This window comes from Microcaecilia unicolor, chromosome 10 (genome assembly GCF_901765095.1).
Source record: "Microcaecilia unicolor chromosome 10, aMicUni1.1, whole genome shotgun sequence".
NCBI lineage: Eukaryota > Metazoa > Chordata > Amphibia > Gymnophiona > Siphonopidae > Microcaecilia > Microcaecilia unicolor.
Window position 1 is genome coordinate 129,023,861 of NC_044040.1, and position 25,536 is coordinate 129,049,396.

The following is a 25,536-nucleotide window of genomic DNA, read 5'->3' on the forward strand; positions in this document are numbered from 1 at the left end:
ACTGCCACCAAGAAAATGACCTTCCAGGTCAAGTACTTCAGATGGCAGGTATTCAGTGGCTCAAAAGGAGGTTTCATAAGCTGGGTGAGGACGACGTTGAGATCCCATGACACTGCAGGAGGCTTGATAGGGGGCTTTGACAAAAGCAAGCCTCTCATGAATCGAACGACTAAAGGCTCTCCAGAGATGGCTTTACATTCCACACGATAATGGTAAGCACTAATCGCACTAAGGTGATTCCTTACTGAGTTGGTCTTGAGGCCAGACTCTGATAAGTGCAGAAGGTATTCAAGCAGGTTCTGTGCAGGGCAAGAACGAAGTTCTAGGGCCTTGCTCTCACACCAAACGACAAACCTCCTCCACTTGAAAAAGTAACTCTTTTTAGTGGAATCCTTCCTAGAGGCAAGCAAGACACGGGAGACACCCTCAGACAGACCCAACGCAGTGAAGTCTACGCCCTCAACATCCAGGCCGTTAGAGCCAGGGACTGAAGGTTGGGGTGCAGCAACGCTCCGTCGTTCTGCGAAATGAGAGTCGGAAAACACTCCAATCTCCACGGTTCTTCGGAGGACAACAGAAGAAGAGGGAACCAGATCTGACGGGGCCAAAAGGTCGCGATCAGAATCATGGTGCCGTGGTCTTGCTTGAGCTTCAGTAAGGTCTTCCCCACCAAAGGTATGGGAGGATAAGCATACAGGAGGCCGGTCCCCCAATGAAGGAGAAAGGCATCCGACGCTAGCCTGCCATGTGTCTGAAGTCTGGAACAGAACAGAGGCAGCTTGTGGTTGGTCTGAGAGGCGAAAAAGTCCACCGAGGGGGTGCCCCACTCTCAGAAGATCTTGCGTACCACTCTGGAATGGAGCGACCACTCGTGCGGTTGCATGACTCTGCTCAGTCTGTCGGCCAGACTGTTGTTTACGCCTGCCAGGTACGTGGCTTGGAGGAGCATGCCGAACTGGCAAGCCCAACGCCACATCCCGACGGCTTCCTAACACAGGGGGCGAGATCCGGTGCCCCCCTGCTTGTTGACGTAATACATTGCAACCTGATTGTCTGTCCGAATTTGGATAATTTGGCAGGACAGCCGATCTCTGAAAGCCTTCAGTGCGTTCCAGATCGCTCGGAGCTCCAGGAGGTTGATCTGAAGATCCTTTTCCTGGAGGGACCACAGCCCCTGGGTGTGAAGCCCATCGACATGAGCTCCCCACCCCAGGCGAGATGCATCCGTTGTCAGCACTTTCGTGGGCTGCGGAATTTGGAATGGACGTCCCAGGGTCAAATTGGTCCGAATGGTCCACCAGAGCAGTGAAGTGCGGCAACAGGTGGAGAGGCGGATGACATCTTCTAGATTCCCGGTGGCTTGAAACCACTGGGAAGCTAGGGTCCATTGAGCAGATCTCATGTGAAGACGAGCCATGGGAGTCACATGGACTGTGGAGGCCATATGACCCAGAAGTCTCAACATCTGCCGAGCTGTGACCTGCTGAGGCGCTCTGGTCTGCGAAGCCAGGGACAGGAGGTTGTTGGCCCTCGCTTCGGGAAGGAAGGTCCGAGCCGTCTGGGTATTCAGCAGAGCTCCTATGAATTTCAGAGACTGTGTTGGCTGGAGATGGGACTTTGGGTAATTTATCACAAACCCCAGCAGCTCCAGGAGTTGAATAGTACACTGCACAGACCGAAGGGCTCCTGCCTCCGAGGTGTTCTTGACCAGCCAATCGTCGAGATATGGGAACACGTGCACTCCCAGCTTGCGTAGATACGCCGCTACCACCACGAGGCACTTTGTAAACACTCGTGGGGCCGAGGCGAGCCCAAAGGGCAGCACACAATACTGAAAGTGCCGTGCGCCCAGGCGGAATCTGAGATACTGTCTGTGAGCTAGCAGTATCGGGATGTGAGTGTATGCGTCCTTTAAATCCAGGGAACATAGCCAATCGTTTTTCTGAATCATTGGCAGGAGGGTGCCCAAGGAAAGCATCCTGAACTTTTCTTTGACCAGGAATTTGTTCAGGCCTCTCAGGTCTAGGATGGGACGCATCCCCCCTGTTTTCTTTTCCACAAGGAAGTACCTGGAATAGAATCCCTGCCCTTCCTGCCCGGGTGGTACGGGCTCGACCGCATTGGCGCTGAGAAGGGCGGAGAGTTCCTCTGCAAGTACCTGCTTGTGATGGGAGCTGAAGGATTGAGCTCCCGGAGGACAATTTGGTGGCAGGGAGGCCAAATTCAGGGCGTATCCGCACCGCACTATTTGGAGAACCCACTGGTCGGAGGTTATGAGAGGCCACCTTTGGTGAAAAAATTTTAACCTCCCTCCGACCGGCAGATCGTCCGGTACGGACACTTTGAGGGCGGCTATGTTCCCATGGATCCAGTCAAAAGCCCGTCCCCGGCTTTTGCTGTAGAGGCGCAGGGGGCTGCTTAGGCGCACGCTGTTGACGAGAACGAGCGCGCTGGGGCTGTCCCTGTGCCTGACGAGGCCTTCGGGCCGGCTGGGTGTACCTACGCTTGGCAAAAGAATAGGGCACAGCCTGCCGGGCCCGGGAAAAACGTCCACCTGCTGAGGTGGATGCTGAAGGCGCCCGGTGGGAGAGCTTGTCGAGGGCGGTTTCCCGCTGATGCAGTTGGTCCACCAGCTGCTCGACCTTCTCACCAAAGATATTATCTCCCCGGCAAGGGACGTCGGCCAGTCTCTGCTGGGTGCGGTTGTCCAGGTCAGAGGCACGCAGCCATGAGAGCCTGCGCATCACTATACCTTGGGCCGCAGCACGAGATGCCACGTCACAGGTGTCATAGATACCCCTGGACAGGAACTTTCTGCACGCCTTCAGCTGCCTGACCACCTCCTGAAAAGGCCTGGACTGCTCCGACGGGAGCTTGTCAACCAGGTCCGCCAGTTGCTTCACATTGTTCCGCATGTGGATGCTCGTGTAGAGCTGGTAAGATTGGATGCGGGTCACGAGCATGGAAGATTGGTAGGCCTTCCTCCCAAACGAGTCCAGAGTGCGAGACTCCCGCCCCGGGGGCGCCGAGGCGGTATCCCTCGAACTCCGTGCCCTCTTGAGAACAGAATCCACGACCGCCGAGTCATGAGGCAATTGGGGCCGCATTAACTCTGGGTCCGATTGAATTCTGTACTGGGACTCTGCTTTCTTGGGGATGGTGGGATTAGATAATGGTCGCATCCAGTTCCGAAGCAGTGTCTCCTTAAGGACATTGTGCAACGGCACCGTGGAGGACTCTCTAGGTGGTGATGGATAGTCGAGGACCTCGAGCATCTCAGCCCTCGGCTCATCCACAGAGACCACGGGGAAGGGAATGCAAATAGACATGTCCCTGACAAAGGAGGCAAAGGAGAGGCTCTCAGGAGGCAAGAGCTTCCTCTCTGGTGAAGGCGTGGGGTCAGAGGGAAGGCCCACAGACTCCTCTGAGGAGAAATATCTGGGGTCCTCCTCTTCCCCCCACGAGGCCTCTTCCTCAGTATCGGACATAAGCTCATGCAGCTGAGTCCTCAACCGGGCCCGGCTCGACGTCGAGGCACCGAGGCCTCGGTGTCGTCGAGTGGTGGACTCCCGCGCCGGCGGAAACGAAGCTCCCTCCATCGACGTCGACTCCACCTGCGTGGCGGTCGAGACCGGCGCCGCAAGCGGCAGCGGTGTCGAAGGCCTCGGCACCGGGCTAGAGCTCGCCGGCGCCACAGTCAACGGCGCCGAGGGCGCAAGCACCCCCCGCGCCGGCACAGCCTGGCGCATCAGCCCTTCCAGGATCCCCGGAAGGATGGCTCGGAGGCACTCGTCCAGGCCTGCTGTCGGGAAAGACGGGGGGGCCGGTAGAGGCGTCGGTGCCGGAAGCTGCTCGGGTCCAGGAGACTGCACCGAAGTGCTGGGACCCTGACGCGTCGGTACCTCCACTACCGAGGGGGACCTTTCCTCTCGACGTGGACGCTTTGGCGTCTACTCCTCTCCGGCACCGAGGGCCGGGCGCACCGATGGGGACCGATGACGGTGCTTCTTCTGTTTTTTGCGGTGCCCGTCATCGACGCCAGGTGGAACGGAGGAGGAGGAGGTCGATCCCCCTCGATCTCGAGGAGCCGGGTCAGACAGGGTTCGGTCCCGAGGGCCATGAGCAGAAGGAGTGAACGGGGCCGATTGCCCACGCGGCCTCTCACCCCTACCGTCACCGGAGGACCGGCGGGCCGACGGGACCTGTACTCCTGGGGTCGATGCCATCGGTGCCGATTTCGCGGACATCGATACCGGTACCGAAGAACCGGCCGTCGATACCGATGCCGTCGAGGTCGACGTCGAGGGGCCGGCGCAAGTTCCAAAAAGACGGTCCCGAAGAACTTGCCTCGCAACCTGAGTCCGTTTCCGGAGACCAAGACACAAAGAACACGACTTGATATCGTGCTCCGGCCCGAGGCACTGGAGGCACCAAGCGTGGGTGTCGGTCTGCGAGATAGGCCGGCCGCACCGACCACACTTCTTAAATCCACTCGGGACCTTCGAGGACATCGACGGAAAAATCGCGTCGGCGAAGTTAAAGTCATCGATGGTGGCGGTAAATCACACCTCAAAAAATAAATTGGCCGCAACGCAACACCGCCGCTAGAAAACGAGGGAAAATTCAGCGCGTTCTCTTCTTTTTTTTCTTTTTTAAGAAAAAAGTTTTGAAGGCGCGCGACAACAAAAAACAGAAAATAAGCGAAGATTCGCGGACAACGCGACGGTTTTCCGGGGCTGACTAAGAGAGAGCGGCGACGCACGACTCTCTCCAGCGCGGAAAAGAAAAGACTGGCGGGAACGGTCACGCACGGGCGGGAAGACGGCCGCGCATGCGCGGTGGGCGTGCCCTGCGTGCGGACCGCCCGCGAAGCTTCTTCCGGTTGGTGGGGGCTGCCGCGGAAGTCACCCAGTCGTGAGAACAAGCAGCCTGCTTGTCCTCGGAGAATGGGCGTTTATGGCGGGAAAAACCGCCGCACCGGAGGAAGAACCGGGACACTGACCGGCCTCCAAACTGACACCCAACAAGGGCGAATCAGACTTTAAGACCCCCGCATCCCCGCAAGAAGCGCACACGCGGTCCGGGGAGCGATTTTTCACACCCTCGCCCTCCGACGCCATAGGCCACGTGGAGATCGATCGGGGAACCCCCTGCCCGCTATAAAAAGGTAAAAATTACCTGCTTCTCACTCCGAGCAGTAACGAACTGGTGTCCCAGTGATTAGCTACAATAAATGTTTAAATAAACGTTGAAATAAACGCCCTTAAGGACGTCCAAAAATTTTTATTTATTTTTTTTTTTTCAACGGAGCCAGCGGGAGGGGGGAGAAAAGGAGGGACCTGGCACCACCAGGTTTGCACTTGCTCAAGAACAGCCCTCAACCCCAGGTACTCAACAAAACCTAAAAATTAGGCTTGGAGACCTAGCCAGAGCTGCTGCTGTGTGTGACCACCACCTGCTGAGATAGAGAACATACTGAGGAGTTTCCGGCAGCACATGACCACATATAGGGAGGCAAAAGGATTGCTCTCTATCTCCACCTGCTGGTAGATGGACACAACCCACCAGTCTATGGATTGATCAGCATGATGATATGAAACTTTGAGTTTTGAGTGGCTGCTCTCCACTTTAGCTGTAATATCAAACCAAACCGTTTGATGGTCACTGCTGCCCAGGTGGGCACCCACTCGGATATTTGACACGCTATCCCCATTTGTGAGCACCAGATCCAGTGTCGCTCCCTCCCTCGTGGGTTCCGTCACCATGTGTCTGAGCAAACCGCTTTGTAAAGCATCCACGATCTCTCTACTTCTTTCCGATTCTGCAGACGGAACCTTCCAATCTACATCCGGCAGACTGAAATCTCCCAGCAACAGCACCTCTCTCTTGTTTCCCAACTTTTGAATATCTGCGATCAGGTCTTTATCTAGTTCCTCCAATTGTTTTGGAGGTCTGTAGACAACACCCACGTGTATAGAGGTTCTATCCTCTCTTTTTAAGGTGATCCATATCGCTTCTTCCTTTCCCCAGGTCCCTGTCATTTCGGTCGCTGTGATATCATTTCTCACATATAGAGCTACTCTAGAGGTACCGGGAACGCTGCAGTACCAGGCAGCTAAGGCTAATATGTAAAAGTGTGGCCAGCATCAGTGTGCTGAGAGAGAGAGAAAGAGAGAGAGAGAGAGAAGAGCAAAATTTAAAACTGAAGCGTTCAGAAAACTGGTCCAGTCAAGTAAGAACTACTTGGCCAAGGCAAGCCATAAGAGATAATGAAATAAAATATGCCCCACTGGAAATCTAGCTGAGCCCACAGTATCTAATAGGACGGAAAAACCAGCCTTGAACCTTCAGGCTGAAAGGCCAGCAAGCCCTCCTCAATAAAACTAGATTGATGTAAACAATACAGAGCAAATGCCACCAGGGGAGCCCAGAGGGTGCAGGGTTACCAAGGAAACCGAGAGAAACCTGAGAGGCCTGCACTAGCCTCAAAATGTAACATTTCTCACAGAAACATGTAGTCAACAGCCTTAAGCCTGACTACTAAAACACTGTACTGCCATGTCTGAGAAAGGAGAAGAGTGGATGAGTGAAAACCTAGGGTAGGATCCCTAATACTGATTCCTTCCTCCCTTCCATTAAAGATGTACACACCCCCTGAACCTCCTCAAGGAGGGTCCAGAAATAGTCTTACTGTAACTCACCTCGAGAAGCACAGGCATCTCTACCAGAAGATTTTCAGAGGCAGTACTTTCCAAGCAGCAGCATAAGGCTCTCACTGTCACGGCACAGCTGCAGGGGACTAAAGGGTCACCTACCTCACCCCTGGAAAGCCGAGGAAGACTCAAAGCTGTGGAAAACCAATATGCAGCAACTGGAGTGCTGCACACTAGGTTCCCAATCACATTCCTGAAAGATCTACATATAAAACTGCCTGAATTGCAAGCACATCAGAACCCAGGGGAGCACTGGGGCCTCAGCAGTGCCATGTGGAGTGGCAATAAAGATGGAGCTATACTAGATTGTAAGCTCTTGAGCAGGGACTGTCTCTTTATGACACATTGAGCCTGCAAATAGGTGGGAAAATGTAGGATACAAATGCAATAAATAAATAAAATAAATGTCAGGTGTTCAGCGCTGCAAGTGTTTGGTAGCGCATACAAAGCGAATGCTACATACCTGTAGAAGGTATTCTCCGAGGACAGCAGGCTGATTGTTCTCACTGATGGGTGACGTCCTCGGCAGCCCCTCCAATCGGAATCTTCCTAGCAAAGTCCTTTGCTAGCTCTCGCGCGCCCGCGCGCACCGCGCATGCGCGGCCGTCTTCCCGCCCGAAACCGGCTCGAGCCGGCCAGTCCAGTATGTAGCAAGACAATACAGTTCAAGGGAAGACACAACTCCAAAGGGGAGGCGGGCGGGTTTGTGAGAACAATCAGCCTGCTGTCCTCGGAGAATACCTTCTACAGGTATGTAGCATTCGCTTTCTCCGAGGACAAGCAGGCTGCTTGTTCTCACTGATGGGGTATCCCTAGCCCCCAGGCTCACTCAAAACAACAACCATGGTCAATTGGGCCTCGCAACGGCGAGGACATAACTGAGATTGACCTAAAAAATTTACCAACTAACTGAGAGTGCAGCCTGGAACAGAACAAACAGGGCCCTCGGGGGGTGGAGTTGGATCCTAAAGCCCAAACAGGTTCTGAAGAACTGACTGCCCGAACCGACTGTCGCGTCGGGTATCCTGCTGCAGGCAGTAATGAGATGTGAATGTGTGGACAGATGACCACGTCGCAGCTTTGCAAATTTCTTCAATGGAGGCTGACTTCAAGTGGGCTACCGACGCAGCCATGGCTCTAACATTATGAGCCGTGACATGACCCTCAAGAGCCAGCCCCGCCTGGGCGTAAGTGAAGGAAATGCAATCTGCTAGCCAATTGGATATGGTGCGTTTCCCTACAGCCACTCCCCTCCTATTGGGATCAAAAGAAACAAACAATTGGGCGGACTGTCTGTGGGGCTGTGTCCGCTCCAGGTAGAAGGCCAATGCTCTCTTGCAGTCCAATGTGTGCAGCTGACGTTCAGCAGGGCAGGAATGAGGACGGGGAAAGAATGTTGGCAAGACAATTGACTGGTTCAGATGGAACTCCGACACGACCTTTGGCAAGAACTTAGGGTGAGTGCGGAGGACTACTCTGTTATGATGAAATTTGGTGTAAGGGGCCTGGGCTACCAGGGCCTGAAGCTCACTGACTCTACGAGCTGAAGTAACTGCCACCAAGAAAATGACCTTCCAGGTCAAGTACCTCAGATGGCAGGAATTCAGTGGCTCAAAGGGAGGTTTCATCAGCTGGGTGAGAACGACATTGAGATCCCATGACACTGTAGGAGGCTTGACAGGGGGCTTTGACAAAAGCAAACCTCTCATGAAGCGAACAACTAAAGGCTGTCCCGAGATCGGCTTACCTTCCACATGGTAATGGTATGCACTGATTGCGCTAAGGTGAACTCTTACAGAGTTGGTCTTGAGACCAGACTCAGACAAGTGCAGAAGGTATTCAAGCAGGGTCTGCGTAGGACAAGAGCGAGGAGCTAGGGCCTTGCTGTCACACCAGCCGGCAAACCTCCTCCACAGAAAGAAGTAACTCCTCTTAGTGGAATCTTTCCTGGAAGCAAGCAAGACGCGGGAGACACCCTCTGACAGACCCAAAGAGGCAAAGTCTACGCTCTCAACATCCAGGCCGTGAGAGCCAGGGACCGGAGGCTGGGATGCAGAAGAGCCCCTTCGTTCTGCGTGATGAGGGTCGGAAAACACTCCAATCTCCACGGTTCTTCGGAGGATAACTCCAGAAGAAGAGGGAACCAGATCTGACGCGGCCAAAAAGGAGCAATCAGAATCATGGTGCCTCGGTCTTGTTTGAGTTTCAACAAGTCTTCCCCACCAGGGGAATGGGAGGATAAGCATACAGCAGGCCTTCCCCCCAATCCAGGAGGAAGGCATCCGATGCCAGTCTGCCGGGGGCCTGAAGCCTGGAACAGAACTGAGGGACTTTGTGGTTCACTCGAGATGCGAAGAGATCCACCAAGGGGGTGCCCCACGCTTGGAAGATCTGGCGCACCACTCTGGAGTTGAGCGACCACTCGTGAGGTTGCATAATCCTGCTCAATCTGTCGGCCAGACTGTTGTTTACGCCTGCCAGATATGTGGCTTGGAGCACCATGCCGAGACGGCGAGCCCAGAGCCACATGCTGACGGCTTCCTGACACAGGGGGCGAGATCCGGTGCCCCCCTGCTTGTTGACGTAATACATGGCAACCTGGTTGTCTGTCTGAATTTGGATAATTTGGTGGGACAGCCGATCTCTGAAAGCCTTCAGAGCGTTCCAGATCGCTCGCAACTCCAGGAGATTGATCTGTAGACCGCGTTCCTGGAGGGACCAGCTTCCTTGGGTGTGAAGCCCATCGACATGAGCTCCCCATCCCAGGAGAGACGCATCCGTTGTCAGCACTTTTTGTGGCTGAGGAATTTGGAAAGGACGTCCCAGAGTCAAATTGGACCAGATTGTCCACCAATACAGGGATTCGAGAAAACTCGTGGACAGGTGGATCACGTCTTCTAGACCCCCAGCAGCCTGAAACCACTGGGAGGCTAGGGTCCATTGAGCAGATCTCATGTGAAGGCGGGCCATGGGAGTCACATGGACTGTGGAGGCCATGTGGCACAGCAATCTCAACATCTGCCGAGCTGTGATCTGCTGGGACGCTCGCACCCGCGAGACGAGGGACAACAAGTTGTTGGCCCTCGTCTCTGGGAGATAGGCGCGAGCCGCCCGAGAATCCAGCAGAGCTCCTATGAATTCGAGTTTCTGTACTGGGAGAAGATGGGACTTTGGGTAATTTATCACAAACCCCAGTAGCTCCAGGAGGCGAATAGTCATCTGCATGGACTGCAGGGCTCCTGCCTCGGATGTGTTCTTCACCAGCCAATCGTCGAGATATGGGAACACATGCACTCCCAGCCTGCGAAGTGCCGCTGCTACTACAGCTAGGCACTTTGTGAACACCCTGGGCGCAGAGGCGAGCCCAAAGGGTAGCACACAGTACTGGAAGTGGCGTGTGCCCAACTGAAATCGCAGATACTGTCTGTGAGCTGGCAGTATCGGGATGTGTGTGTAGGCATCCTTTAAGTCCAGAGAGCATAGCCAATCGTTTTGCTGAATCATGGGGAGAAGGGTGCCCAGGGAAAGCATCCTGAACTTTTCTTTTACGAGATATTTGTTCAGGGCCCTTAGGTCTAGGATGGGACGCATCCCCCCTGTTTTCTTTTCCACAAGGAAGTACCTGGAATAGAATCCCAGCCCTTCTTGCCCGGATGGCACGGGCTCGACCGCATTGGCGCTGAGAAGGGCGGAGAGTTCCTCTGCAAGTACCTGCTTGTGCTGGAAGCTGTAAGACTGAGCTCCCGGTGGACAATTTGGAGGTTTGGAGGCCAAATTGAGGGTGTATCCGAGCCGGACTATTTGCAGAACCCACTGATCGGAGGTTATGAGAGGCCACCTTTGGTGAAAAGCTTTCAACCTCCCCCCGACTGGCAGGTCGCCCGACACTGACACTTGGATGTCGGCTATGCTCTGCTGGAGCCAGTCAAAAGCTCGCCCCTTGCTTTTGCTGGGGAGCCGCGGGGCCTTGCTGAGGCGCACGCTGCTGACGAGAGCGAGCGCGCTGGGGCTTAGCCTGGGCCGCAGGCTGTCGGGAAGGAGGATTGTACCTACGCTTACCAGAAGTATAGGGAACAGTCTTCCTTCCCCCAAAAAATCGTCTACCTGTAGAGGTAGAAGCTGAAGGCTGCCGGCGGGAGAACTTGTCGAATGCGGTGTCCCGCTGGTGGAGAGACTCTACCACCTGCTCGACTTTTTCTCCAAAAATGTTGTCCGCACGGCAAGGCGAGTCCGCAATCCGCTGCTGGATTCTATTCTCCAGGTCGGCGGCACGCAGCCATGAGAGCCTGCACATCACCACACCTTGAGCAGCGGCCCTGGACGCAACATCAAAAGTGTCATAAACTCCTCTGGCCAGGAATTTTCTGCACGCCTTCAGCTGCCTGACCACCTCCTGAAAAGGCTTGGCTTGCTCAGGGGGAAGAGCATCAACCAAGCCCGCCAACTGTCGCACATTATTCCGCATGTGTATGCTCGTGTAGAGCTGGTAAGACTGAATTTTGGCCACGAGCATAGAGGAATGGTAGGCCTTCCTCCCAAAGGAGTCTAAGGTTCTAGAGTCTTTGCCCGGGGGCGCCGAAGCATGCTCCCTAGAACTCTTAGCCTTCTTTAGGGCCAGATCCACAACTCCAGAGTCGTGAGGCAACTGAGTGCGCATCAGCTCTGGGTCCCCATGGATCCGGTACTGGGACTCGATCTTCTTGGGGATGTGGGGATTAGTTAAAGGCTTGGTCCAGTTCGCCAGCAATGTCTTTTTGAGGACATGGTGCAGGGGAACAGTGGACGCTTCCTTAGGTGGAGAAGGATAGTCCAGGAGCTCAAACATTTCAGCCCTGGGCTCGTCCTCCACAACCACCGGGAAGGGGATGGCCGTAGACATCTCCCGGACAAAGGAAGCAAAAGACAGACGCTCGGGAGGAGAAAGCTGTCTTTCAGGAGAGGGAGTGGGATCAGAAGGTAGACCCTCAGACTCCTCGTCAGAGAAATATCTGGGGTCTTCTTCTTCCTCCCACGAGGCCTCACCCTCGGTGTCAGACACAAGTTCACGGACCTGCGTCTGCAACCGTGCCCAGCTCGACTCCATGGAGCCACGTCCACGATGGGGGCGTCGAGAGGTAGACTCCCTCGCCCGCTTCGGCGAAGCTCCCTCCGCCGACGTAGTCGGGGAGCCCTCCTGGGAGGTGGCCGCAGTCGGCACCGCACGCGGTACCGACGTCGGGGACCTCACCCCGGGCGATGGGCCAGCCGGCGCCACGCTCGACGGTACCGGAGGCGCAAGCACCGCCGGTACCGGAGGGGTAGGGCGCAACAGCTCTCCCAGAATCTCTGGGAGAACGGCCCGGAGGCTCTCGTTCAGAGCGGCTGCAGAGAAAGGCATGGAGGTCGATGCAGGCGTCGACGTCAGAACCTGTTCCGGGCGTGGAGGCTGTTCCGGGCTGTCCAGAGTGGAGCGCATCGACACCTCCTGAACAGAGGGTGAGCGGTCCTCTCGGTGCCGATGCCTGCTGGGTGCCGACTCCCTCGGCGACCCAGAGCTCTCGGTGCCGACGCGGGGAGGGGACCGGTGTCGATGCTTCTTCGACTTCTTCCGAAGCATGTCACCGGAGCTCCCCGGCACCGACGAGGAGGACGTAGAATCCAGCCGTCGCTTCCTCGGGGCCGAGGCCGAAGGAGGTCGGTCTCGGGGGGGACTGTACCGCAGGAGCCCTCAGGGTAGGAGGAGACCCACCCGAGGGCTCACCGCCACCAGCAGGGGAATGGACAGCCCTCACCTGCACTCCACACGATGCACCACCGTCCGACGACATCAGGAGACGAGGTCCCGGTACCACCGACGTCGATGCAGCTATCCGATGTCTCGGCGCCGATGCAGAGGGCCGATGCCTCGATGCACTCGATGCACTGGCAGCCAAGGAAGAAGGTCTGGACGCTGATGACGTCGATGCACACGATGACCCCGGTGCCGATGCCGACGAAGAGCCCGAGAACAAAACGTTCCACTGGGCCAATCTCGCTACTTGAGTCCGCCTTTGTAAGAGGGAACACAGACTACAGTTCTGGGGACGGTGCTCGGCCCCCAGACACTGAAGACACGAAGAGTGCCTATCAGTGAGCGAGATTACCCGGGCGCACTGGGTGCACTTCTTGAAGCCGCTGGAAGGCTTCGATGTCATGGGCGGAAAAATCACGCCGGCGAAGTCAAAATCCGAAATGACGAATTTGGAGCACCAAAACTTTAAGGGAGAAAAATCTCGACCGAGGCCGAAAAGAGGCCTACCCCGACAACGAAAGAAAACTTACCGGGGCAAAAACTGGAAATACGGGAAGAGGCAAACGAAACCCAAGAGGGTTTCCGGAGCACTTTCCGAACGAAAAGAAACTTTTCCGAAGAAAAAACACGTCGATTAAATAACGGACGCGCGAGGTCGACTCTCCGGGGCTCACCACGGCAAAAAACACAGCCGTACCGAGTGCGGACGAAAGAAGACTGGCCGGCTCGAGCCGGTTTCGGGCGGGAAGACGGCCGCGCATGCGCGGTGCGCGCGGGCGCGCGAGAGCTAGCAAAGGACTTTGCTAGGAAGATTCCGATTGGAGGGGCTGCCGAGGACGTCACCCATCAGTGAGAACAAGCAGCCTGCTTGTCCTCGGAGAAATGCTAATAATCAAGCGCGCACATATACCCAAGAACAGAATAGCCTCATGAACCTAACAGGCTTCCGCCGGCATCCTAGTGCCCGACCAAATGGAAGAGCTAACCGCAGAGGATAAAGAACGGAATCAGTTCTTCTCTTTAAAGAGCCTGGTCGCGGTGAGGTCAACTCCCTCACCTGCGGGCACCTCCCTCTCTTCAAGGTGCCCTGAAAAGGATTCCCCTGACCCTGGTACACCCTCCAAATCCATATGTCGTCCCGGGGTTATTATGCAGGGCTAAGTGACTTGCTCACGGACAGAAGGAGCAGTAGAGGGAAACGAACCCAGACAGCCAGGTTCAAAGCCTGCTGCACTAAACATTATGCTACTCCTCCACTCTACCGGCCCCTTAAACCCAACCGGGCCGTCTTAGGTGGCTTCTGTTTGAACTCAGACCCCGAGGCAGGAAAGCCTCGAAAATGGTCACCTCCTGCCCCTCTCCCTCAACGCGCAATAAAAACGCTTTGAGCAAAAGAGTACAAACTCTGGGGGAAATGCCCCCATAATAGCCTTTTCCGGGAGAGAAATCGAGGCTTCTCTGTCGGAGGGAGCCCCAGCAGATCCTGCTGCCGCATCCTGAGACCGCAGCGCTAGCGAGAAAATGGCGCCGGCAGATCAACCGTTCCAGTCACAGACTTTCCCGCCAAGCGAGAAACGATCCCTTTTGGCGCCGTGGCGCCCAACACACAATCCCCTGATCCGCACTATGACTCACTACCGTCGCGGAACAAAACTCGCAGGGAAGCAACGTGCCACCGTGCCCCGCAGCGCTAGCTGTGCTTAACGGACTCCAACGGAACGGACATAGCCCCAAAAGCCTTACCTTCTCCGCAGTCCCAGCCCTGCTCATGTTCCAATTAAGCTGAACGGAGAATTGTTCCAAGAGCCAAGCAAGCCAAAATGAGGATGGACTGGAGAATCGTTCTGTCTGGTTCTTTTTTTTTTTAAGAGACAGGAGAGGAATACAGCCAAAATCCTCAACAGAATTTAAGTAGGCTGACAGGGGGAGAAGGGTAGGGACCTGGCACCACCAGGTGTATCCCAGAATGTGCTCCAGCACCTCAACCCCAGAGAAAGCTCAACACACCCGAGGGAACGGGATAGGAGCCTCAGGCCACAGAGCTGCACTTTATGCTCCCTTCTACCTGCTAGATAGAGAGAATACTGAAGTGAGGCTGGCTGCACATGCTCTATTGTAGCAAACATCTGAGTTCTCTCTATCTAACCTGCTAGAGGAGGGGCATAACCCACAAGTCTCTGGATTGATCTGGGGACGCTATGGAATGTAAAACTAAGTGGGAATAAAAAACGTCCAGGTGCACAAAAATGACAAAAAAATGGTTATTTCAGAAAAAAAGTTTTTAAAGTTTTGTTTCCAAGGTGGGAATATATAGGGGTATTTCCATGTGATCTCACCTGAGCTGGTCTTGGTTCATACAAGCCTAATTCATCATAATACAGCAAGATGGAGTCTATGACCTCTGACCAGAAACTTTTCTGTGTCAGCAAGATCCAGCTTTTCAGCTTGTGGAAAATCACTGGCAGGTTTAGTAAAGCCAAGGACATTCTGTGTTCCAACCACCACCTTCTATCACCCTGAGAAGCTGAGAAGGGCTTTGTGTAGGAAAATGTTGAATTCAGCAGGGGAATTGGAAACCAAAAGGTGTCCTGTTCCACGTATACTGTATCTTCCCAAACGTAAAGGCCAATTTATACTGATCATGGGGATGGACAGGCACTGTCCAAAACCCTGATGCCAAGTCTAGTTGTGAAATACTTAGCCCCTTTGATGGTAGCAAGATTCTGGTCTAGAGGAGCCATAGGCCACCTGGACAAAGGTACTCGCTTATTCGGCTGACGGTAACTACTACTACTTAACATTTCTAGAGCGCTACTAGGGTTATGCAGCGCTGTACAGTTTAACAAAAAAGGACAGTCACTGCTCAAAGAAGCTTACAATCTAATGGGCGAAATGTCAAGTTGGGGCAGTCTAGATTTCCTGAATAGAGGTATGGTGGTTAGGTGCTGAAGGCGACATTGAAGAGGTGGGCTTTGAGCAAGGCTTTGAAGATGGGCAGGGAGGGGGCTTGGCGTATGGGGTCAGGGAGTTTATTCCAGGCATGGGGTGAGGCGAGGCAGAAAGGGCGGAGCCTGGAGTTGGCGGTGGTGGAGAAGGGTACTGAAAGGAGGGATTTGTCTTGAGAGCGGAGGTTACGGGTAGGAACGTAAGGGGAGATGAGGGTAGAGAGGTAAGGAGGGGCTGCAGATCGAGTGCATTTGTAGGTTAATAGGAGAAGCTTAAACTGTATGTGGTACCTGATCGGAAGACAGTGAAGTGACTTGAGGAGAGGGGTGATATGAGTGTATCAGTCCAGGCGGAAGATAAGACGTGCAGCATAGTTCTGAACGGACTGAAGGGGGGATAGATGGCAAAGTGGGAGGCCAGTGAGGAGTAGGTTGCAGTAGTCAAGGTGAGAGGTAAAGAGAGCGTGGATGAGAGTTCGGGTGGTGTGCTCAGAGAGGAAAGGGTGAATTTTGCTGATGTTATAGAGGAAGAAGTGACAGGTCTTGGCTATCTGCTGGATATGAGCAGAGAAGGAGAGGGAGGAGTCGAAGATGACTCCGAGGTTGCGGGCAGATGAGACGGGGCCGATGAGGGTGTTATCAACTGAGATAGAGTGGAGGGAGAGGAGAAGTGGGTTTAGGAGGGAAGACAATAAGCTCGGTCTTGGCCATGTTCAGTTTCAAGTGGCAGTTGGACATCCAGGCCGCAATGTCGGATAAGCAGGCCGATACTTTGGTCTGAGTTTCTGCAATGATGTCTGGTGTGGAGAGATAAAGCTGGGTGTCATCAGCATAAAGATGATATTGGAAACCATGAGAGGAGATTAGGGAGCCCAGGGAGGAGGTGTAGATTGAAAAAAGAAGGGGTCCAAGGACAGATCCCTGAGGAACTCCAACAGAGAGCCTGAGGAACTCCAACAGAGAGTGGGATGGGGGTGGAGGAAGAACCATGAGAATGTACTCTGAAGGTACGGTGGGAGAGATAAGAGGAGAACCAGGAGAGTACAGAGCCCTGGAACCCAAATGAGGACAGTGTGGCGAGAAGTAAGATGTGATTGACAGTGTCAAAAGCGGTGGATAGGTCGAGGAGGATGAGGATGGAATAGTGACCTTTGGATTTGGCGAGGAACAGGTCATTGCAGACTTTAGATAGTGCCGTTTCTGTCGAGTGTAGGGGGCGAAAGCCGGATTAAAGCGGATCGAGGATGGCATGAGAGGAGAGAAAATCAAGGCAACGGCTGTGAACGGCGCGCTCAAGTATCTTGGAGAGGAAGGGTAGGAGGGAAATGGGCCGGTAGTTGGAGGGACAGGTATGATCAAGTGATGGTTTTTTTGAGGAGTGGTGTGACTACAGCATGCTTGAAGGTGTCAGGGACAGTTGCAGTGGAGAGAGAGAGGTTGAGGATATGACAGATGGGGGAGTGATGGTGTTAAGTAAGTTGGTGAGGATGGGGTCAGAGGAACAGGTGGTGCATTTCGAGGAGGAGAGAAGATAGGCGGTTTCCTCTTCGGTGATATCAGGAAAAGAGGAGAAGGAGGCCTGGGTTGGTTGGTTGAGGGAGTGGGTTATAGGGTGAAGAGGAGGAGAAGATGGTTTGGTGGTGAATTCGAGGTTGATTTTCTGCACCTTGTCGTGAAAGTAGTCAGCCAGTGATTGAGGAGAGAGTGGGGGGGGGGGGGAGCGGAGGGCACTTTGAGGAGGGAGTTAAGGGTGGCGAAGAGACAACGAGGGTTAGAACTGAGGGAGTTATAGTCAATTGGGTGTAATAGTCCTGTTTGGCGAGGAATAGGGAGGACTGGAAGGAGGATAGCATGAATTTGTAATGAATGAAATCAGTATGGGTGCAAGATTTCCTCCAGAGGTGTTCAGCCGATCGGGCACAGGAGCGAAGGTATCGGGTGCAAGGGGTCAGCCAGGGCTGGGGATTAGTACGCCTTGTGGGACGAGAGATGGACGGTGCAAGGGCGTCCAGAGCAGAGGAGAGAGTGGCATTGTAAGTGGAGACAGCCTTGTCGACAGACTCGGAGGACATGATGGAAGGGAGGAGATCAGAGATACTAGAGGATAAGGTGGGAGGGTCGACAGCCTGGAGATTCCTAGAAGTAGTGGTTAGTGTTGGGCGGGACTGAGGGGGAAGGTGATGAAGTGTGAAGGTGATCAGGTGATGGTCAGAGAGAGGAAGAGCTGAGGCACAGAAATTGGAGGGTGAGCAGGTAGAAGAGAGGACGAGGTCAAGACAGTGGCCAGATTGGTGAGAAGGGGTGGTGGAGCTCAGTTGGAGGTTGAAGGAGGAGTTTAGAGTGAGGAACTGAGAAGCGTATGAGTCGGATGGGTTATCAGTGTGTATGTTTAAGTCACCAAGAATGAGGGATGGGGATGAGGGCAATCCAGGGCAATTCTCCAACTGTTGTTCTTTTTCAAGATAGGCCACAGAGGGGAGTTGTACATGGTGTTGCATTGCCTAATGATGCCCCTGGCCTTCAAGGTGTTTAGAATCTCTTGTACGGATTCATAGGAAGCCAATGGGATCTTATACTGGCGCACAAAAACAGGCTTACTATTTGGTTCTGTAGGCACCCTGGTGACGGGCAGGTCTGTAAGCCCACAATCATACGAGTCTACAGCAAAATGTTCCTTGTATTTGTACAGCAACTCAGTCAACTGCACCTTCTCTGTGTCAGTAGTACAAGCATCAGCCTGTTCCACCTGATCTTTCACCACAGCATCAAACTCTGAGAAAGGCTGGTTGGATGGAATTTCCACTTGCTCTTCAATTTCCTCCTGCAGAGATGAAGTTTCAACCAAATTCACCACTAGACCTCTGGAGTAGAGACATCCTCCTGGCTAAAATCAGTCATCTTCCAACTGTACTTGTGAACATGTTGCATCATATGGCCAAACAAACTCTAGAGAGATGAGGCCTCTGGGAGAGGTAAACAGACATTCAGTTGTCTCCCTCCCTCCCCCCCCCCCAAGCAGGTGTTCCAAGAGGAAGGCAGCCTGCCAATAATAGGCAAACTTACCTCAACATCAGGAAAAGACTCTCCCACCAGAAATCCAAGAGTCTCCTGCAGACACAACAACTTCATCTGACTGAGGATTGGTTACCAACAGTTGAAAAGAAATACCAGTCACCTCCAAACAAGGCAGAACACCAGTAGACAACCCTAGGTCCCTGAAGTAAGAATGTGCATCACCCCATGCGACTTGTTGCTGGTGGCTTATGGCAATCAGAGCATTGGTACTGTAGGACAGGTTTGGCTCTCCTTGCAGCTCGGGGAGATGATTGTCAAACACCCTGCCATCAATACTACCAGTGTTGGGGAAGAATTCTTGATTGGAATCTGAATCTACGCCTGTTAGCCTGAAGTCTGGACAGACCATAACCCAGGTCTGTGAGATAGTCTGTGATGAAGATGTGACCATTCCAGCAAGAGTGAAGGATTTTTCCATCAAGCTCCATCTTGCGCAGGGACAGCGTCTATTGGACAAGGTGGTGTTCTTCAACCCACATTCTTACTTCAGGGACCTGGGGTTGTCTACCGGTGTTCTGCCATGTTTGGAGGTGACTGGTATTTCTTTTCACCTGTTGATCACCAATCCTCAGTCAGATGAAGTTGTTGTGTCTGCAGGAGAAATTCCATCCAACCAGCCTTTCTCAGAGTTTGATGCTATGGTGAAAGATCAGGTGGAACAGGATGATGCTTGTACTACTTACTTAGAGAAGGTGCAGTTGACTGAGCTGCTGTACAAATACAAGGAACTTTTTGCTGTAGACTTGTATGATTGTGGGCTTACAGACCTGCACGTCACCAGGGTGCCTACAGAACCACCGTACAAGAGGTTCTAAACACCTTGGAGGCCAGGGGCATCATTAGGCAATGCAACAGCACGTACAACTCCCCTCTGTGGCCTATCTTGAAAAAGAATAACAGTTGGAGAATTGCCCTGGATTACCGTCAGCTGAATAAGCGAGTACCTTTGTCCAGCTGGCCTACGGCTCCTCTAGACCAGAATCTTGCTACCATCAAAGGGGCTAAGTATTTCACAAGCCTAGACTTGGCATCAGGGTTTTGGACAGTGCCTGTCCATCCCCATGATCAGTATAAATTGGCCTTTACGTTTGGGAAGATACAGTATACATGGAACAGGACACCTTTTTGTTTCCTCAATTCCCCTGCTGAATTCAATATTTTCTTACACAAAGCCTGAAAAACCACCCAACTGGCTAGATGTGTCCTGACAACTAGATTGAAAACCCCTGCTCTAGACTAATGTAAAACTAAGTGGGAACAAAAAAGGTCCAGGTGCTCAAAAATGACAAAAAAATTGTATTTTAGAAAAAAAGTTTAAAAAGTTTTGTTACCAAGGTGGGAATACATATCAGGTAGGCTCCATGGAAAACAAACTGAGGACACCCTGCACAATGTGAGAAGTGCTGCAAAACTTCTAGAAAACCTGTGAGCAGGAACAACATTTTTCTCATGTGGGCTCCATCAAATAACTTCACTCAGATGTGAGAACTTGCCATCCTTTTGGGCCAACCATTTTCACCACTTGATGATCTGTTAAAGGCAAAGGTACAGACACATTCTCTGTCTCTTACCTGTTCTTGGGTCCAGAATGGAGATGTAAGGGAAGTCACCAAGTTTGTAAAACTGAATATACCTCTGTCCCTCTTCACTGTCGTGATACACCTGCAAAAGATGACCATATTCAAACCAGCACAACAAACAATTATCAACATGCTAATGTATTTTAGAGATCCAATTCTCTTATCAGCAGCTGCTATTTATAACAAACACATTTATAATAACCGTAGCATAGGAATATAGGGTTCAAAACCCTGAATTTCACTCTGCAGAAAACAGCCCTTTGCTTCCTGCACAGCTCTCTCTCCTTCCAAGCAGCCTGCATTGAAACAGCTAGAGTGAGGCTAGAGGCAACATAACAGAAAACAGAAGCTATTCCTGTTCCACAATCCAGCCCCTCCTGTCATTTCTTAGGAGCCGATATATAGGCAAATAACTAGGAAAGTATTAGAGCATGGCTCACAGAACTATAACTCTTCTGTGTGTGTGTGTGTGTGTCTGTTTCTATCTTTGTTTTCTCCGTCTCTGACTTGGGGGAAGGGGAAAAGGGGAGGGGTGGTTTGAATGGAGCAGCTCCCAAACATTATGTTGGTTTAGAAAGAACAGTAAAATGAAATCAAGTGTGATAGTTTATCAAACCATTAGATGTCACTTGTCAACAGATGCATTTTACAGTGCCACTGCCCTAAGCCAACATATACTTCCTTTTTTCCCCACCAGTAGGAGGCAGTACATGCAGGAACCAGTAGCAAACCACATCGTTCAGTCACTAGGTGTCACCATACATATCCTTCCACTCTATATATGTATGTATGTGTCTATATTCATTAGTATGCATTTGATTCATTACCATGCATTAAAATTTTAGTGTACATTCTACTGATTTAACACCTGCTAAGTTCGTTATCGTGTATTAAAAAGCTGTAAAGTGAATTATAAAAGCTTTATTAAAACACTTTTAAATGACACTCCCACCCCCCCCCCACCCCAAAAAAACAAAAAACAAAAACAAACCAAAAAGATTTAACATTAAAAAAAATGCAAAATAAAGTGTTTGGGATGCAAAAGCCCAAAGGAACAGTACAATGCTTCTGTGCATGAAGGAAAGGCAGGATCTGGGAATGATCATTGCTGTATAATCTTAAGGTAGCCTAACAGGTGGAAAAGGCAATGCCTAAACATCATGTATCCCTCAGAAGTAGTGGGATTTCGAAGAGTTTAATTAGGTCATCTTTCCCTTTGAAATGGAGGTTAAAAAAAAAAAATCCCATCCAAAGTATGCATGTTTAGGTCTTTAAGTCTGTCCCATATGCTTTGATGACCACTGGCCATTTCAGCAGCTGTCCTCTAGACTGACTCCATCCTATTTACATCCTTTTGAAGATGCAATCTCCAAAAGGTGGAAATGAATTCTCACAACAAACTTATACAGAAGCATTACCATCTCTTTTGTCCTGCTGGCTTTTCCTCTCCCGATACATACAAGCATCCTTTTGGATTTGTCATTGCCTTTTCCACCTGTTAGGCTAACTTAAGATCATATAATTATTCCCAGATCTTGCCTTTCATTCATGTACAAAAGTCCTTCACTGCCTATACTGTATTGTTCCCTTTGGGCTTTTGCATCCCAAATGCATTTTTTTCACATTAAATCTCAGTACATGACATTTAGGTGCTGCCTTTAAGGCCCCACACCTTATAGGCACCAGGACATTCAGGCTTAATTCTCTTCGTCTCCTAGCTTAAGCTCCATTCTCTCCGGTGCCCTAGCTGCACTCCCTCCCTTCTTCTCACAACAGCACTGATCCCTCTCTTAGGAGCTTGCAGGGCTGTTGTTGGGATGTAGCATGTATTCTTCTGGATGACAGCTCCTTCAACATCCATTAAACTGTAGAGCACTCACTGCCTCAGGAGCCAAAGGCAGTTGACAGTGAGGGTGTGGTATTAGCTTGTTTGTCCTTGTGTATTAAGAAGAGCCCAATAAGTAAAATATATACTTCCTAAGGGGACAGGCAAAGGTTTTGTCTTGTTAATAATGGCCTAATGTAGACCCTTCCAGTTGGAAGGATAGCTTTATAGGATTGTATTCATACTTGTGCACTAGTTGTACAATTTTCTAAGCTCTAGGGCCAGGACATAAATCTAGCTAGAGACACAGCAAAAAAAGTTTCTTTTGATTAATTTATAGATATACATAATTTGTGGGTAATTCTTATCATAGCATGGGTCACGGACGATTGGCAGATGTCAGGGATGTGAAGGATGTTCCCCACCATGAATATTAAATAACATAGTCGGATTTTGTTATTTTGATGTGGCAGATTGTCTAAGAAGGCTGATTGGTGGTGTACTTGCTTACTGCTAGGGTCTTGAAACCTCTAGCTTGACCAGAGATATCCTAGCCCAGAGCTTCCAAAACAGAGTATGGACCCCAAATGGGGGCATGACCCCAGTGGGCTCTCTATAGGTGCATCATTATTTTGCACTTGTGGGGGGGGGGGGGGGGGGGGAATCACACTTTTATTTTAGCTGCAATCATGGGGGTCACAAAAGGATTGGGAAGTACAGTCCTAGCCTCCAGAAGGAAGGATTTTACCATAGAGCCCTGAATGTTCCTGGCTTATGAGATCATACAATGCCTAATGTGGTGATAGTCTTGGCTTTTGTGATAGGAGGTCTACGCACCAGGTGGTGCAGGTGTCAGGGCATAGAGGCTCAGGGAAGAGAAGCTGACAACTTCATAAGGAGACTCACTGTTTTAGGCTATTGACAGAACCTGAGACCCAAGAGCCAAAGCTCACTGTGGGTGAAGCACAGCCTCGGTACTGAAAGGAAGGGTATCTTAGCTGTGCATTCATCAAGAATGCAGAAGTCTTGGTAGGTGAACCTGCTCACCTATGATCTCTGACGTGGAGGCTAGCTCTGTGGGTTATGAGAACCAACAGTGCTGAGCAAATGTTTTCAATGTGTTCAGGTGCTGTCTTTAGCATTGTTTATCTTTATGTGAAGTTAGTGCCTATGACATGTTCAGCAACGGAAAACGAATTAACAATATCAATGTCTCTGGTAACATCCAATGAATTACATATAAACCAGGACTAAAACCACCAAAGTTCTATAAAATACTTAGTGTCACAGCTCACACCAATATAAACTCGTACATATATGTTTTTTTCTTTTTTCTTATACAGTACCCTCAGATATCTTCCACTATTCATGCAGACAATAATGCTGCTATAAAGTGGTACAGCACTTCTTTCATCGGGTTACTCTAAGGAATTTTTTTGGAGACTCTTTCTCATTTTCATTTGCTTCCCAACACCACAGTGCTATAATAATCAGATTAACTTTTAAAAATATATATACTCAGGGCACTGACACCTGTGATGTTCCATGAGTTGTGGATTAGGCAATGGGAACAGCAATTTCCCTTTTGAGTGGTAGGAAAGCGAGATCCTGGGCAGCTGAGGAGACGGAGGGGCAGCGACACTACTGGGGAGAAGCAGGGAGGGAGCACAGCCTGGGCATTATATGTTAACGATCTACTACTAATCATAATTTCTACAGCACTACTAGACATAAGCAGCACTGTACACTTGAACATGAGATTGTAAGCTCTTTTGAGCAGGGACTATCTAATCAGGACAGAGAAACAGGACAAATAAGAGATAAGAGAATTACTAAGGTGGAAATGATAAAACAGACATGGGTACTGTACAAGTGAATAGGGGTTAGGAGTTAAAACCAGTCTCAAAAACGTGGGCTTTTAGCTTAGATTTGAAGATGGCCAAAGATGGAGTTTGACATACTAGCTCAGGAAGTCTATTCCAGGCATATGGTGCAGCAAGATAAAAGGAACAGAGTCTGGAGTTGGCAGTGGAGAAGGGTACAGATATGAGAGATTCACCCAATGAATGGAGCTTCTGGGGAGGAGTGTAGGGAGAGATAAGAGCAGGGCTTTTTTTGAGGGGGTACTTGGGGGTACTGAGTACCAGCACCTTTTCCATTGCCTGCCAAAATTGACCCATGGCCTCCAAGTTTTAATGAAAGATCTCAGGCTCTACATAGCAATTCTGCCTTGTCATAGATTCTGTGACTGGTTGCAGGGGTCTTAGCTATTGTGGGGTGGGTCTCTCAGTGATCACCCCATTCCTGAAGGGTGGCCTGGCATTTGAGTACCGGCACCTTTTTCGCTAGAAAAAATGCACTGGATAAGAGTGAAGGGGTACTGAGGAGCTGCAGAGTGAATGCACTTGTAAATCAATAAGAGAAGTTTGAACTGTATGCGGAAACTGATAAGGAGCCAATGGAGTTACTTGAGAGGGCTAATATGAGCATAGCGACACTGGTGGAATATAAGTTGTGCAGCAGAATTCTGAACAGATTGAAGGGGAGAGAGATGGCTTAGTAGGAGACCTGTGAGAAGCAAGTTCAAATAGTCTAAGCGAGAGGTGATAAGAGTGTGGATAAGGGTTTTGATATTGAGCTCTGAAAGGAAGGACAAATGTTAGTAATATTATAAAGAAAGAAACAACAGGTTTTAGCAGTCTGTTGGATATGTGACGAGAAAGAGAGAGAGGAGTCAAAGATAACCCCCCATGGTTAAGAGCTGATGAGACAGGGAGGATGAGAGTGTTATCCACAGAGACAGAGAATGGGGGAAGAGGAGAGGTGGGTTTAGGTGGAAGAGATAAGAAGCTCAGTTTGGTCATGTTTAGTTTCAGATGGCGGTGAGACATCCAGGCAGCAATGTCAGACAGGCAGGTTGATATTTGGGTCTGGATTCCTGCAAAAAATTCTGGTGTGGAGAGGTAGATCTGGGAATAATCAGCTTAAGGGTGATACAGAAAACCAAGGGATGAGACCACAGTACCAAGTACAGATGGAAAAAAGAACAGATCCCAAGACAGAATCCTGAGGAACACCAACTGATAGTGGGATAGAAGTGGAAGAGGATCCACCAGAGTATACACTAAAAGTTTGATGGGAGAGATAAGAAGAAAACCAGGAAAGAACAGAGCCCTGAAATCCAAGTGAGGACAGCGTATCAAGGAGTAGGTGGTGATCAGCAGTGTCAAAAGGAGCAGACAGATCGAGAAGGATGAGGATAGAATAGAACCCTTTGGATCTGGCCAGGAACAGGTCACTGGAGACTTTAGCAAGCACTGTTTCAGTTGACTGAAGAAGGCGAAAGCCAGATTGAAGTGGATCAAGAATAGCTTGAGATGAAAGAAAGACTAGACAACAATGGTGAACAGCATGTTCAAGTATCTTGGATAGGAAAGGGAGGAGAGAGATGGGGCAACAGTTGGAAGGATAGGTTGGGTCCAATGAAGGTTTTTTGAGGAGTGGCGTAACTACGGTAATATTGAGAGAGGTATGGAGAGGATTCATTCAAACAGGAAGGTTCTAGACTTCAAAAACACTAACTGTCAAGATGGAGAAATACCTCAAGGAGCTAGATGAGAACATCAGA

General features: G+C 51.0%; 1 protein-coding gene across 3 annotated transcripts in view; it reads right to left on the reverse strand.

The window, feature by feature from the left end:
* The window catches only part of UBXN7 (UBX domain protein 7), a 588,902-nt gene that overhangs the window by 277,018 nt on the left and 286,348 nt on the right, over window positions 1-25,536 (reverse strand). For all 3 annotated transcript variants that reach the window (XR_003943538.1, XM_030215927.1, XM_030215926.1), the window contains one exon: window positions 20,075-20,165. Coding sequence is in view for 2 of the 3 variants with exons in the window: in XM_030215927.1 (XP_030071787.1) it covers window positions 20,075-20,165 (91 nt within the window). In the remaining variant the exon portion in view is untranslated. The remainder of the gene's footprint in view (window positions 1-20,074; window positions 20,166-25,536) is intronic.